This window comes from Cordyceps fumosorosea (genome assembly GCF_001636725.1).
Source record: "Cordyceps fumosorosea ARSEF 2679 chromosome Unknown scaffold_3, whole genome shotgun sequence".
NCBI lineage: Eukaryota > Fungi > Ascomycota > Sordariomycetes > Hypocreales > Cordycipitaceae > Cordyceps > Cordyceps fumosorosea.
In genome coordinates, this window is record NW_017387303.1 from 791,645 (window position 1) to 804,730 (window position 13,086).

General features: G+C 58.9%; 6 protein-coding genes across 6 annotated transcripts; 2 read left to right on the plus strand and 4 right to left on the minus strand.

The window, feature by feature from the left end:
- Window positions 1-519: 519 nt before the first annotated feature.
- On the minus strand, window positions 520-1,906 carry ISF_01940 (Zinc/iron permease; the record flags this gene model as incomplete). The annotated part of the gene is made up of 3 exons (XM_018845547.1): window positions 520-1,729; window positions 1,791-1,807; window positions 1,874-1,906. The coding sequence occupies 3 exons, from the start codon at window positions 1,904-1,906 to the stop codon at window positions 520-522; spliced, it is 1,260 nt and encodes a 419-aa protein (XP_018707270.1).
- Window positions 1,907-2,421: 515 nt separating this feature from the next.
- ISF_01941 (hypothetical protein) lies at window positions 2,422-3,483 on the plus strand (the record flags this gene model as incomplete). The annotated part of the gene is made up of 1 exon (XM_018845548.1): window positions 2,422-3,483. One exon carries the CDS (start codon window positions 2,422-2,424, stop codon window positions 3,481-3,483), a length of 1,062 nt encoding a protein of 353 aa, XP_018707271.1.
- Window positions 3,484-3,814: 331 nt separating this feature from the next.
- Window positions 3,815-4,378, minus strand: ISF_01942 (hypothetical protein; the record flags this gene model as incomplete). The annotated part of the gene is made up of 2 exons (XM_018845549.1): window positions 3,815-4,264; window positions 4,331-4,378. The coding sequence occupies 2 exons, from the start codon at window positions 4,376-4,378 to the stop codon at window positions 3,815-3,817; spliced, it is 498 nt and encodes a 165-aa protein (XP_018707272.1).
- Window positions 4,379-6,467: 2,089 nt separating this feature from the next.
- Window positions 6,468-9,112, minus strand: ISF_01943 (stress activated MAP kinase interacting protein Sin1; the record flags this gene model as incomplete). Its single annotated transcript, XM_018845550.1, has 3 exons — window positions 6,468-6,587; window positions 6,654-9,015; window positions 9,090-9,112. 3 exons carry the CDS (start codon window positions 9,110-9,112, stop codon window positions 6,468-6,470), a joined length of 2,505 nt encoding a protein of 834 aa, XP_018707273.1.
- A 695-nt stretch (window positions 9,113-9,807) lies between these two features.
- Window positions 9,808-10,941, plus strand: ISF_01944 (hypothetical protein; the record flags this gene model as incomplete). The annotated part of the gene is made up of 1 exon (XM_018845551.1): window positions 9,808-10,941. One exon carries the CDS (start codon window positions 9,808-9,810, stop codon window positions 10,939-10,941), a length of 1,134 nt encoding a protein of 377 aa, XP_018707274.1.
- Window positions 10,942-11,152: 211 nt separating this feature from the next.
- Window positions 11,153-12,934, minus strand: ISF_01945 (hypothetical protein; the record flags this gene model as incomplete). The annotated part of the gene is made up of 1 exon (XM_018845552.1): window positions 11,153-12,934. The coding sequence occupies one exon, from the start codon at window positions 12,932-12,934 to the stop codon at window positions 11,153-11,155; it is 1,782 nt and encodes a 593-aa protein (XP_018707275.1).
- Window positions 12,935-13,086: the final 152 nt, after the last annotated feature.

A 13,086-nucleotide genomic window follows, 5' to 3' on the forward strand; every position in this document is an offset into this window, starting at 1 on the left:
CCCCCCCCCCCCCCCTCCCTCCCTATTGACCTTGTAAGATGTCTCTGCTTATGTTTCAACTTATGCCCTGGTGCTGCGCATCTCTGGGGCCGAAGAAACAAGGGGAAACATTGCACAAAGAACCCACGCTGTCTTGGAGATGCACTAGTCTTTGCACATCTGGTCTCGCATTTCGTCTGCAACATTGCAAAGACAATCGGACCTTTGGCGGCTCCCTAGCCTCAATTGCAAATGCGCCCGCCCGCGTGAGCCAGACAACAGAGGTAGCGTTGGTTTACTCGATTATTTTCAGCATGGCGCGTGCTTTGCGTGCCTCTGCATGTTGTCTTTCATGCTGTCATCATCGGTGTCGTAGGGAATGGCAAATCATAATTATATTTAGAAAGAGAGGAAATAATGATTGTTCTATAATAAACGTAGAGGAATCAGACTGCAACTCCAGTGCCATTTTGATACATCTTTTTGGAAATCTTCCAATCCTAAATAATCCTTATTCGTCAACCGTATCCAGAGGCATAATCAGTGGTGATGGCCTCCAATCTGCGTCAAAAGCGGCACCAGCATGCCCACCGTCGTGGCTAGCGTATCCCGCAGAGCCGGCCCGGCAGGCTTGGCCGGGTTGTTGGTACTTGTCTCTATGTAGCTGTTTGACTGCTGGCTGCCGTGGTCGTGGCCGTGGCCGCTCGCGCCGTTCTCCTCCATCGCGTGCATGGCAACATACAAGAACGTGCCGCCAGAAAACAGCAGCAACATGCCCGTCCACCAGTGTCCCGTGCTCTCGTCCATCTTCCCGCCGCCGCCGCCCAGCAACCAGACGAGCAGGTAGGTCGCGAGCGCGCCAGCCGGCGCGGCCAGGCTGAAGACGAGCAGGTGCGCCTTGGCCGCGCGCTTCGACAGGCCCTGCCGCAGCAGCACTGAGGTCAGGCCGAACGCGGCCGGCGCCTTGTGAATCATGATGGCGAGGAAGATGACGAAGCCGAGCTTGGTGCTCGACGACGCCGACGACGCGCCCATGGCGATGCCGTCGGCCGCCGCGTGGATCACCAGCCCGATGGTGGTGGCCATGCTACGCGCGACCCGCGGCGCCTCGCGCAGCGACAGGCCGCCGAGGAAGAAGCCACGCTCCTCGTCGTCCACGGAGGAGGCGCGGTCGCCGCCTAGGTTGTCCATGCTGATATGCTGCGTCGTCGGCGCGGACTGCAGGCTGTCGGTCGCGTGCCGCGGCAGGCGGTCGATGAGGAACATGAGGATGAAGCCGAGGACCATGGACAGACCGATCTCGAGGGTCGGGATGTCGCTGTGCGCCTCCTCGCCGCCCGCGTGCGAGCCGTGGTCGTCTGCGCCGGGGTCTGAGTGGGCGGGCGTTTCCTTGGGCGGTGTCGCCGGGTCTTGCTGCTCTTCGTTTGCCCGTGCGACCGCCTGGCGGACAATGTCATCCGTCACTGCTTTCTTGTTGAGCCAATCGCTCGCTGCGAGTATTTCTGTCGACGCAACTTGCGCCATGATGCTGCGCGCCTCGATGGCGAGTGCACGCGGTACTCTGCGAAGCAGCTGGTCGGTCTTAGGGTCGTGCCCGGCGATAGGTGCTGTGGACGCGGCCTCGATGCCTTCCGGGATGATGACAATCAGTGATGTGCCGACAAGAACGCCGACACCAATACTCGATATTAACCGCAGCTGGGACTGCGAAAGGTTCATCGACAGCGGCAATGCGCCGGCAAAAAAGGAGCTATAAGACTTTAGTGTTTTCGGTCGACGACGGCTTCGTTTGCGGAGCTTGGAAGGCTTACGCCACTGCCATTATGACCTATGGGAGCTGAATATTAGCACTACTAGGTATGCAATTTGAACGGGCGATCAAGCGAAGACTCACACATAGCACGATAAGGAGCGCAAGGCCAGCCATTGTTGCGATCGCTCCCTGGCAGGCAGCTTACGGTTCTTGTCGGTAAACAGTAAGCTGTTGTAGTCGTTGTCCTTCGGTATCAGACTATGTCTGCATAGTAAAGCGTTTTGCGCAATGAAGGTTCGACCCTTTCTCCTGTGACGTCGGTGCAGATGTCGTGATGAAACAAAATTGCTGAAGCTAGCTGGAGCCCGAAAGCGCCTCGTTGTCCAAAAAGGTGGGAAGTAGGCTGTCGCACGTTTGTCTTGGGCTCCTCTTCGAATGGATCCCTAGACTCTAGCATACAAAGGTGTGTACTACATGGAGAATAGATCACGAGATTGAATCATTCAAATAAGCATTTAAGAGTTAAAGTGTTTTATGAAATTTAAAGAAGAGCCAGAGCTGTCGTGCTCTGCCCGAGGCTCACCATTAGAAATGTGGATTTGGGCTGACTAGAAATCCAGCGGCCAGGCCCGCCGCACTTCATCTCCTACATCACCGCTTCCACTTTGCATCGCGATGGCAGCGCCGCCATGAACGAGGGCAGAACGTCTCCCAAGAGACGACACATTCTTTCTTCCATAAATCCTGAAGACCCAGCGAACCCGCCACCCAGGTATCGAGCTACGAACCGTCGCTCACGAAGCGCAACCCCACCACCGCGGTCGCCACCAGAAAAGCCATCAGTAGACAGCCAGGCAAACGAGCCCGAAGATGGCGACACGACACGACCGAGGCGCAGCCGGCTAAAGCTCAAAGGCGACAGGTCTAGCCGTATCCATCAAAGTCACCGCAGCAGCCGGCGACACCGCTCGCGAGGAGCCCATGCAGACGATGGCCGAGAAGAGTCACGTCGACACCGCCACCGTTCGCGAGATGCTTCCGAACATCACGACCATCACGATGAACCCTCGCACCGACGTCGTCATCGCCACCGAAATCGACGTCGCAGCCGCTCACCCACACCACCAAACCCGCACGAGCCGGAGCCGCTAGACCCGGAAGCCGCCTTCCGCGAGTCGCTGTTCGACGCGATGGCGGACGATGAGGGCGCGGCCTACTGGGAGGGCGTGTACGGGCAGCCGGTGCACATCTACGAGCAGGACAAGGTCGGCCCGCAGGGCGAGCTCGAGCGCATGACGGACGAGGAGTACGCGGCGCACGTCCGCCAGAAGATGTGGGAGAAGACGCACGCCGGGCTGCTGGAGGAGCGCGCGCGCCGCGAGGAGCGCCGCCGTCGCAAGGAGGAGGAGGCCCGCCGCGGCCGGCACGGCACGCCGGCGCGCGTGGCGTGGCCGTGGGAGGGCGGCAAGGCGAAGCGCGCCGCGGGCTGGGGAATCGTGGAAGACGGCGCCGAGGAGGAAGTCGACGAGGGCGAGGTGCGCGCGTTCTTTGTTCAGGGGCTCGCGGCCGAGGAGATTGGCGAGGTGGCGTTTGCGACGAAGCTCAAGGACGAGCGCGTGCGGTGGCACCCGGACAAGATGCAGCAGCGGCTGGGCGGCGCGGTGGACGACAAGGTGATGAGGGACGTGACGGCGATTTTCCAAATCATTGATAGACTATGGGGGGAGATGCGGAATAAGGAATCGACTTGATACCCCGGGATTTTCAGCTTCTTTTCAAGGTGTTATTATATACAGTGGCTAGGTTGATATTCACAGACACGCGGAATGATAGTCACGAAAGATTAGGCTTTGGTTTTGTCATTGTATATGTGGTATTATTAGCAAGTCGCTAGACAACTGCTCGAGACGTAAAGTCTTTCAATATGGTTACACTCTCAAGTCCATGTCGAAGATGGACATCCCCATCCCACCATTCCTTTGCCCAATAGTCGTGCAGGGGCCAGTTTTTCCAGTATATTATGTATTAAAGGGCCCTGATTTTCCCTTTTATATTGTTTCCCAAGTTGATGAAAGAAAACATTTACAGGTTGGCCATGACGGCAGCACCACCGAACAGAGCACCCATGGCGACCATGGCGGTAGGGGCGGGAGCCGCGTTCTTGGAGGAGGAAGAAGCCGACGAGGCAGCCGACGAGGCGGAGCTCGCCGCGGTGCTCGCCGCGGAGCTGGCGGAGCTGGCGGCCTGGGAGAGGGAGCTGGCCGCGGTGCCGGAGGCGCTCTTGGCGGAGGAGCTGAGCTCGCCGGCCTTGGAGGAGAGGGAGGAGGCGGCGGAGGAGGCCTGGGTGGCGGCGGAGCTGCCGGCGGAGGCCACGTCGGAGGCGACGCTAGAGGCGCCGGAGATGATGTTGGTGGCCACGGTGGAGGCGGCGGAGACGGCACCGGCGCCGCCGGTGGACACGGCGGAGACGACGCCCTGGGCCTCGGACTTGATGCTGTTGCCGATGCTGTTGATGTCGTCGCCGAGATCAGCCTGGAGGGGGGAGGGTGTTAGTGGCTATTGTTGGTGAGTAGGGGAGGAGGAGGAGGAGGGACGAACCTGGACGAGGGAGGCGATGGCGAGGATGGCAACGTTGGAGAACTTCATGTTGATGGTGTTGGGTATGTGATGAGCGTGAACGCGACGATGGGTATCTTGAAAGTGTGTTGGTGGTACTGGAGACTGGTGTATGAGTGAACAATTGTTGATGAGGAGAAGAGGGGAATTGGATGTGGAGGGAAGAGCAGGAGTTTATATGCTTGAGCTTTATTCCGTACGAGGTTGTTACGCCGGGGAAGAGCAGCTATACCTACACCCTCTTCCCTCCCCGGTACCTTGTTCAATTCATGCCTTGCTTTTGTTGATGGACATTGAAGGGGGCCGGGATACCCGCAAGAGGGGGGGGCCTGGAGGTTGCAACCATGCCACCTGAACAGCAATTCAGTCAATCACACAACCAGTCGAGCGGGCTTCTTATTCCTACAGCCACGCCCCCATAAATGTGCAACTTGTTGCATTTGTCTCTGCCTTGCTTGTCAGCTCTCATGCACACGCCGGGGAACGGCGGTTTGTGGTTGCCGTGGCGCAGTGGAGCTGGACGCTGGACGGACCGGCAGCAGCAACGGAGAGAAGAGTGACATCAGCGATTATTTTTGGCCCCTTGCTTCGTCCCGACGGATTGCATCATGGCTGCGGCGATCAATGCCTGGCCAGGAAGGACGACAGAGTTTCGGCGACAGCTGCCAAGGGGACGGTAAACAATCTTCTTGTCCAAATAGCGCCATTGTTCAGCCCATTTGTGAAATTTTAGCCTGTATTTTCCCACGTCGGTCCTGGTCTCTCCTTCGTTGTCTTGGTAGATCGAGATTTGGTCGGCGACAGTGAGCCGGGGACGGAGGGGGGCGTCACATTGTGCCTTGGCAGACGTTGGTATTTTAGCGTGCCCCCCCCCCCCAACAAGTACCTGTAAGCGTCATCGCTTCACTCTTTGCCTCAACTCTGTGTTGGGAGTTCTTATGTGGCATGGTTTGCTTTGTCCTGGTCAGCTTTTTTCCCATCCTGCATGCTGCGCTGCATCAATGCAACAAGAGGTGGGTGGTGGTGGTGGTGGTGGTGGTGGTGGTGGTGTCTGTCCATACGAACGAGTATCTTTCCCCTGCGAGGTACCTATACCTCCGAAAATAGAAACACACCTTTCTCTGCACCGCCTCTAATTCGTACAGTAGTTGGCTATTGAAGAAACATGCACACGCGTCTTGCGCCCGATTCTCAGACAATCTCGGCTGACTGCGTGTAAAGTGGAAGCCCAAACCGAAACTTTGCTACAGAGGCGGGCAGAGGAAAGGGAAGATCAACGTAAGCCCACGTCCACGACCTATTTTTAACCAAATGGTGGGCGACTCAGCCACAGCCTACCTGTGCAGCGCACCCTCCCAGCGTTGGTTGCCGTTCTTCCAGTTCTGGACAGCAACTTGGCCGCGCAAAAAAAAAAAAAACAAAAAAGGAGCCAAAATCTTGCTGCCCAATTCGAGACAGGATGGGCGGCCTGCAATAACCATGTCACGAAACATCACCACAACAACGACAGCCACATGTAATAATGACCGTATGGTGATGCCACCGATGGATCCCGCCCATGCATATATTATGCAGCCAGGATCTCGTTCGTGTGGGACGCCGCCGCTTGGTTGCTTCGAGCCTGGTCGGCCGCGCCCTATACCAATGGAATGTCGTGGGACGCAATACCAAGCTTTTTTTTTTTCTGCATCGTCACCAAGGCCAAGCTTTTTCTCTCCCCGCAGCCTTATTCGAATCACGGCCCCTCTGCCTTGGCTTTTCCCGCCTTCAATGAAGCGTGTCAACCACGCCAGGCTCTAGCTGGGGTGGGTGGATGGAACCCAAGGAGCATGATGTGGCTCAGCAATTGGCTTCACATCATATAGCCACACACGGTCATAGAAGTTGACGTTATTCTTCTTCATTCTTCTCTTCGGCTTACTCTACACTAGACTGCACTTTGACTAGCTGCGTATTTCCAAGGCTTGCTTCACTTCCTTCAGGGCCAGGGAAAAAAAGGGCCTGCCTCTAAATCTCTAGTACATGAACATCTGATCCCCCCGCACCGACGTTAGTGATCCAACGAACGCCGACGATGTTCTTCGAACTTCCCAAGTGTTCTCCGGCAGTAGATTCCAGCTTACTCTCGGTTATATGGAGCGATACCTCGTTTCAGCTCGTTGACAATTTCCGCCGCCTCCTCAGCATTACGCGCTTCAAAGTCGTAGCGCTTCGTCTCGGCTGCTTTGTATACCACCAGCTAAGGGCAGTGACGTCAGTACTCTGCTCGCGAAAGGATCCAAAGGAACGTTCAGGATCGGCATACCTTGATATTGGTCGGATGCTTGCGTGCCACCTTGCATCCAATCACGTTGCTAAAATGCACCGTCGTCGTCTTGCTCGTGCTGTCGCGCAGCGCCTTGCCGCCCGACGCCGGCACGATGTGAATGTACTCGCCGTCAATCATCAGCAGCCGCTCGCTCAGCACCAGCCGCATGGGCTGCTTCCGCCACACCGTATACTTCTTGTACCCCTCGGTGCCCAGCTCCTCCTGCTTGAGCGCCTCGCGCGCGAGCGGGTGCACCCCCATCATCGGCGCGCCCCCGCCAGCCGCCCCGCGCTGCTGCTTGTTGGCCCGCCGCAGCAGGTGGCTCTCAGGCAGCGAAGTCGCCGCCCCGAGTCGCGGCGACGCGCCGCTCGGCGACCCCGCCATCGCAAGCGGGCCGTCCGTTCCGAAGCGCCGTCGATATAGCTCTAGATCGGAGACGTTGCCAATGGACGAGACAGGCCGGTCAACCATGGCCACGACGCCAGAGCCTGGCAGCTTGAGGACATGGTTGGCCTTGTCAAGCTGCCTTTTACGGCATACCAGATCGAGCACCTCTTCGAGATATGTATCCGTCGTCACGTCAACCGTCACCATCTGCCCGGGCACAGTATCAGAGGACATGATGTGCACCCGTAGCAGTTTTTGCTGGCCGCGGTTGGTGTTGGGCATGACGTTCCGGTTCTGTGGTGCATCCGCAAATGGCGTGTTGGAACGATAAGTAGTCGTAACAATGGGGTTCTGTCGAGGATGGCCGATTCCCGGCTGTGCTGTCGCAGCGCCAGGCTGTGGAAGCTCTTTGCGGGCTTCCTTCGCGTCACTCACCGGGACGGGCTGCGGTGCCACTTGTTCGTCCTCCTGTGGGGTGAGCTTCTTATTAGCTTCATACTCGTCCTCATCCGCGAGGACCAAAGCAAAGTCGTCAAAGGCTCTCGAGTTGGAGCGCATACGACCGCCGCCTCTCAAGCCCGCGTTGTGGACAGTGGTGAAGGAAACAAGAGGCTTTGTTCTCTCGAACGGCGGGAAATCGTCGTCTACTTCACCACCATCCTCCACCATTCGCAGCGTCCACCAGTTTATATTCAGCTTGTCTCGTGGCAGACGAGGCTCCCTCTTCTCCTCATTGTATCGATATAAACTCAACCCAATCAGGTCTGCAACGGTCACGGCCCGTTCGGCACCCTGTCCGTCGCTCACACGGGGTCGGATAGGCACCTCAAACGGCCTGCTTGCTGTTTTGCCATATGCTGGGTATATTCGGACAGCGATGGAACCTGTCGTGCCTTGGCCGTTGTAGTGTGCGAACTTTTGGAATGGTATTGATGGCTTGGTGTCCTTGGCTTTCAGAGCTTGAGTGAGCAGACTTGTTGGCTTTACAATGCTGAGAGGCCGAATGGTGCTGAGAGGTCGGGGAGGGGGTAGAGCGGACAACTTTGCAGGCTCAGATGGCAGCTGTGATATCCGTTTTGATTGTCTACGGAACTCCCGCGGAGGGGTGCCGACGACTGGTTCTGTTGGTGAGCCAGTTTCAACTGCGTTGAGAATGGATGCTGAGTCGATGCTTCCGACGTAGTCTTCCGAGATATCAGACCCTTCATCTGAGTCTTCCTCCTCCTCTGGCAGTAACGTAGTGTCGGCTCGGTTGAGGCCTGGTGTAGGTTCCTCGTTAATCTTGTCCTGCAACTTCAGCGTGCGAGCCGCAGCCCGTGCAGCCTCGCGGTGCCTCTGGGGAAGGTCAAACTCGCTCTCGGAGGAAATCTCGCTGCTAGTGACCGTGTCTCTCCGCGCGCGTTCCTTGACCGTCTCAAGGGCTGACTGGGAGCCACGACGAACCGCCCTCGGCGACGTGCTGCCAAACGGCTGCCTGAGGGTCGTGTTCTGCAGAGGCGAAGAGCCAGCGCGATTGCGGAGGGCTGTATTCTGCAGCGGCGACGACCCCGCGCGATGGCGGAGGGGCATCTTGGCGAACTTTATTCGCTGCGCGTCACGCTGCTCCTGCTCCTCTTCGCTCTCGTCGCTGAGGTCGCTGCTGTCGTCCTCCTCCATCTGCTCTCGGCGCCTGCGCCTCTTAGTCGCGATGCCGGGGCCAACGGTGTCAGCGCCGCCGTGCGTCAACATGCCTCCGTCATCCTCGCCATCCTCGAGCGAGAAACCAAGCTGGCGTGGGGCCTGAAAGTATTCCGAGGCAATCGCCGTGGGAATCGGGGGGGAATGCGTCCGCTTGTGACTCGACGTCGGGCGCCATCCTGCGGCTTTGAACGGTGCTGTGTTGACGAGGGTCTCGTTTACGGTGAGAAGTCGCTCGCCGACGCCATCAGCGATGTCGTTTAGATAGCTGGTGCGCAGCTGGTAGGAGACGAGACTGGCGATTCGTTAGCCATTGTGCATGCGACGGATGGGATGGGCCTGAGAAGAGGTGGGCTGTGCAGGACGTACTCTTCAACTTGAATGACGGACATGATGCCGGGGAAGTGGTATGTGGAAGGCTAAATGATGTTCGGGTGAAGTGTGTAGATGCGCATTGTGCGACGAGACTCTGAAGCACGTTTGTGCCAGAGGGGGACAACAAGTGAAGACTGATGGTTACATGCAGAGGGGAAATTGGGGTCTGGAGAGTGCTGAAGCGTTCCCCCACATCAAGATAGCATCACTAGCTGGTCCACTAGGCCAACTTACACGACAGGCCTAAGCAAAGCTGATGAATTTTTTAATAGTTCTTAGTGATGAATCTGGAAAGCGAAGGGTAAAGGGTATTGAATTTTGAGGCTTAAATTGATTCTCTATTATGTGCCGTTTTTCTCCTTGCGCAGGGTTCATCTGGCTAAGGTGCATACTGTACGTAGTACTCCCGCCGTACGGAGCTTCATCTTTTGCCTGGTCATTTAATGGCATCCACTTGGATGTACATCTTGGAGCAAGAATATGGTTTAAATTCGAAAGCACAAGCAGATGACGGAGAAAGCTACATTAAACATAAAAGAAACGCGCAAGTCTGGTCGAAGTCTGGTCAGAGTCTGCTGAGCAGCTGGTTGCACTATCCCCACTAATAGTCGGTGCTGCCTGGGGGACCCAAAGAAAAGTCTCGCCGCGCGATTGCCAACGACGCATCTTGTCCTCCTCATCACCCAGAACACACACAAACACAACGCAAGCCATGGGTCTCGTCGACTACTCCGAGTCCGAATCGTCCGGCTCCGAGGCCGAAGCGCCCGCAAAGCCGATCGCAAAGCCGAAGCCTGGCGGCCTCGACAAGTCGAAATCTGGCAAGATCATCGTCAACCTCGCTGGCAACGCGGCCGCCGCACCGTCCACCTCGAGCAGCGACGAGCCGCCGGCCAAGCGAGCGCGCACGGCGGGCGGCGGGCGGTTTGCCGGCTTCAACTCATTCTTGCCAGCGCCCAAGAACGCCGCGCCCGCGGGCGGCTCCAAAGGCCCCGGTCTGAGGACGAGCGCGGCGCCGGGCTTCAGCAGGGACGCGTCCTCCTCGTCGACGGTGGATGCCGTTGCGGCGGGCGGGGATACTGCAGATGAGAGATCCGTGCCGAAGAGCTCGGGACTGAACCTGCCACCGCCAAAGAGCGCGGTTGTCGCGGAACCGTCGATTCCAGAGGGCCAGAAGCCAGCTTCCGAGGTCAAGTTGACGGGCAAGCCGCTCATGTTTCGACCGCTGTCCGTAGCGCAGGGCAAGAAGAAGAAGACAACAGCAGCAGCAGCAGCAGCAAAGCCCATACCCACAGAAGCCAAGAGCGTGCCAACTCCTCCCACCCCCGCCGTAGAACCGCCCAAGAAGAAGCCATCGCTCTTTTCGATTCCCTCCGAGGACACAACACCGGCACCAGGCCCGTCACTACCCGGCAGCAGCAGCGTCTACGAGCCCCTCTTTGAGACCGAGACCGTCACCACCACCCACGACGACCACTACGGGAGCGCCCGCCTCGCCGCTGAGCCCGTGGCGGAGTCGGTCGGCGACATGGCCGACGACATGAACCTCTCCGCCGCGGCACGCCGGGAGCTCTTCGGCCGTGGCGGCGGCGACTCGCAGGCGGCGGCAGCGGCGAACCGCGTGGTCAACTTCAACATGGACCGCGAATACCAGCACAATCAGGCGCTGCGAGCGAGCGGGCAGCTGCAGCCGACGCACAACCCGGTGCGCGCGATCCAAGGCGGCGGCAAGCACAGCCTGCGACAACTCGTCACCAACGTGCAGGGACAAAAGGACGCGCTTGAGGACAGCTTCGCCAAGGGTCGGTCGAACCGCCGCGAGGCGTCGAGCCGGTACGGGTGGTGAACAGAAGGGAAGAAGGGGGTTCTATTTTGCACAGCTTCTACAAGTACGTTTTTCACAATGATACCCCAATCTCACTTTTTTCTTTCAAGTAAGGAGAAGACCGCACAATTTCTTTCTATTTCATTTCATCATGAAAGAAAAATACCAAATATGCCAAACGCTAATGTATAAAAAAGGACAAAATGCAAAAAAAAGAGGTACAAGTGCAAAGTCAGCACGTCGTCACGGCCACGGTCCTGGCACTCCTAAACCCTTGATTGACGAGGAACAGCCCCCACTCGCCTCGCGTGATGGGCGAGATGTCGTCGTAGCCATTGGGCGTCACGGGGATGTCCTGGTCCCGCGAGGGCGGCGGTAAAAGATGATCCGCTGCCGCCGTCGGGCTGAGCATGAGCTGGTCGATTGAGGTGGATCGTGTGCAACGCCGGGGCTGGTGGTGGTTCGTGGCCGAGGTCGCCTCCTGGCCGGCCTCGTCGTCTTCGGGCAGCGCCGTCACCGCGGCGCCATCCTCTTCTCCTTCGGGTTGCCGTCGTCCCGTGTCGTCGTCGTCCGCTGAGGAAGATCGGCGGGCGCGGGTCTTGGCAAAGGACGTCTGCAAGCGCAGCAGGGGCATCTTGGGCGATGCAGAGCACGCAGACACTGGAGTGGCTGTGGTGGTGGTGATGTCCGGGATGTCCTCTGCGGGGCCGTGCAATGTCGGGCTATCCGGGCGCTCTTGGACGTACACGCCGCTGTCCTGATCATGATATTCAGTTTCGCCATCTTTGTCTCGTTCGCATCCCGATTCCTCTCTTTTGTCCTCGTCGTCGCCGTCGCTGTCATCGTCATCCTCGTCGTCGGAAAACGCCGACACCAGCGCCGCCTCGGGAACCGGTGGGAAGTACGGCATGTCGTCGATGTCGCCCTGCATGCCGCTGCCACCGTACACGCACCGGTACATGCCGTCGAGGTCCGCGAGCGCCTCGTCCGACACGCCCAGCCAGTCGTAGGACCGCAGCAGCGGCTTTTGCACCTTACCGTCGGCAAGCACGTAGCGGCGCAGCTCGTCGACAGCCTCCTCGAGGCGCGGCCGCGCGCCCGTCCGGGCGTAGCTCGACAGCGCCGCCTTGAGGCTGTACAGGCGGTCGGGCGCGACCACGGTCAGCCCGGAGGATGAGAAGAGCACGTCGCCCTGACCGACGGAGTTGTTGAAGAGGGCTTTGCTGCTGGAGCCGCAGGCGACCGTGCTGAGGGCCGGTGCGAGGCGCGCCGCACCGCCGTACTTGCGGCCGGCTTTGGCGAGGGCCGCTTGTAGTGCACGCTCGGCTTCCGGTTCTAGGTCCCCGCGGTAGATGAGCCGCACGCCGTGTTGGGGTGTGGGGGAGATTCCGAGATAAGAGGGGGACGGCCCCCCGTCGGTCGAGGGCGTCATCGGCCACGGCGGAGACAGCGGCGTCTTCGGAAGCGGCGGGGACAGCGGCGTCATCGGCGTCAGCGGCCACATCGGCGACCGCGGCGAGAGCGGCAGCTGCTGCGGCGCGGCGCGCGAAAAGTCGAGCGACAAGGGCGTGTAGGGCGGGGAGCAAGGGTATACGGATCGGGGAGACGTCGGCATGGACGAGGCGGGCGTCGCAGGCGAGGACGGTCCCAGTTGTACCCGGCTACCCCGTCGCGGGAGGTGCAAGTGCCGGGCGAAGCGGCTCTTAGACGGCGTGGTGGCCGGGGAGCCGAGGGCCGGGGAGCCGAGGGGCGAGTGCTGATAGTCGCGGCGGGTGACGATGAGGGTCAGGTGGAGGGATTGGCGGGCGAGGCGGGCGGAGGTGTACTCGAGGGCCGGGAGGAGCTGCGGCGGGAGGAGGTGGTCGTGGAGGAGCGAGGGATCGGCTGCGAGGGGCGAGGAGACTTTTTCCTTGGTGATGGGCGTCTTGGAGGAGGGCAATAAGCAGGAGATTTTGTGCTTGAGAGACATGCTGGAGGGGGGCAATGTGGAGGAGAGCTTGTCTTTGAGAGACATGCTGGGGGAGGGGGAGTATGAATACAGAGTGTGTTGACGAATCAAGGCAAAGAAAGAATAACGAGAGTGCTGATGCTGATGATGCTGATGTATGTGTATGGTGTATCTTGTCAGCCAAGCCCAATGTACTGAGGCTGCTTAATCTCGAACTC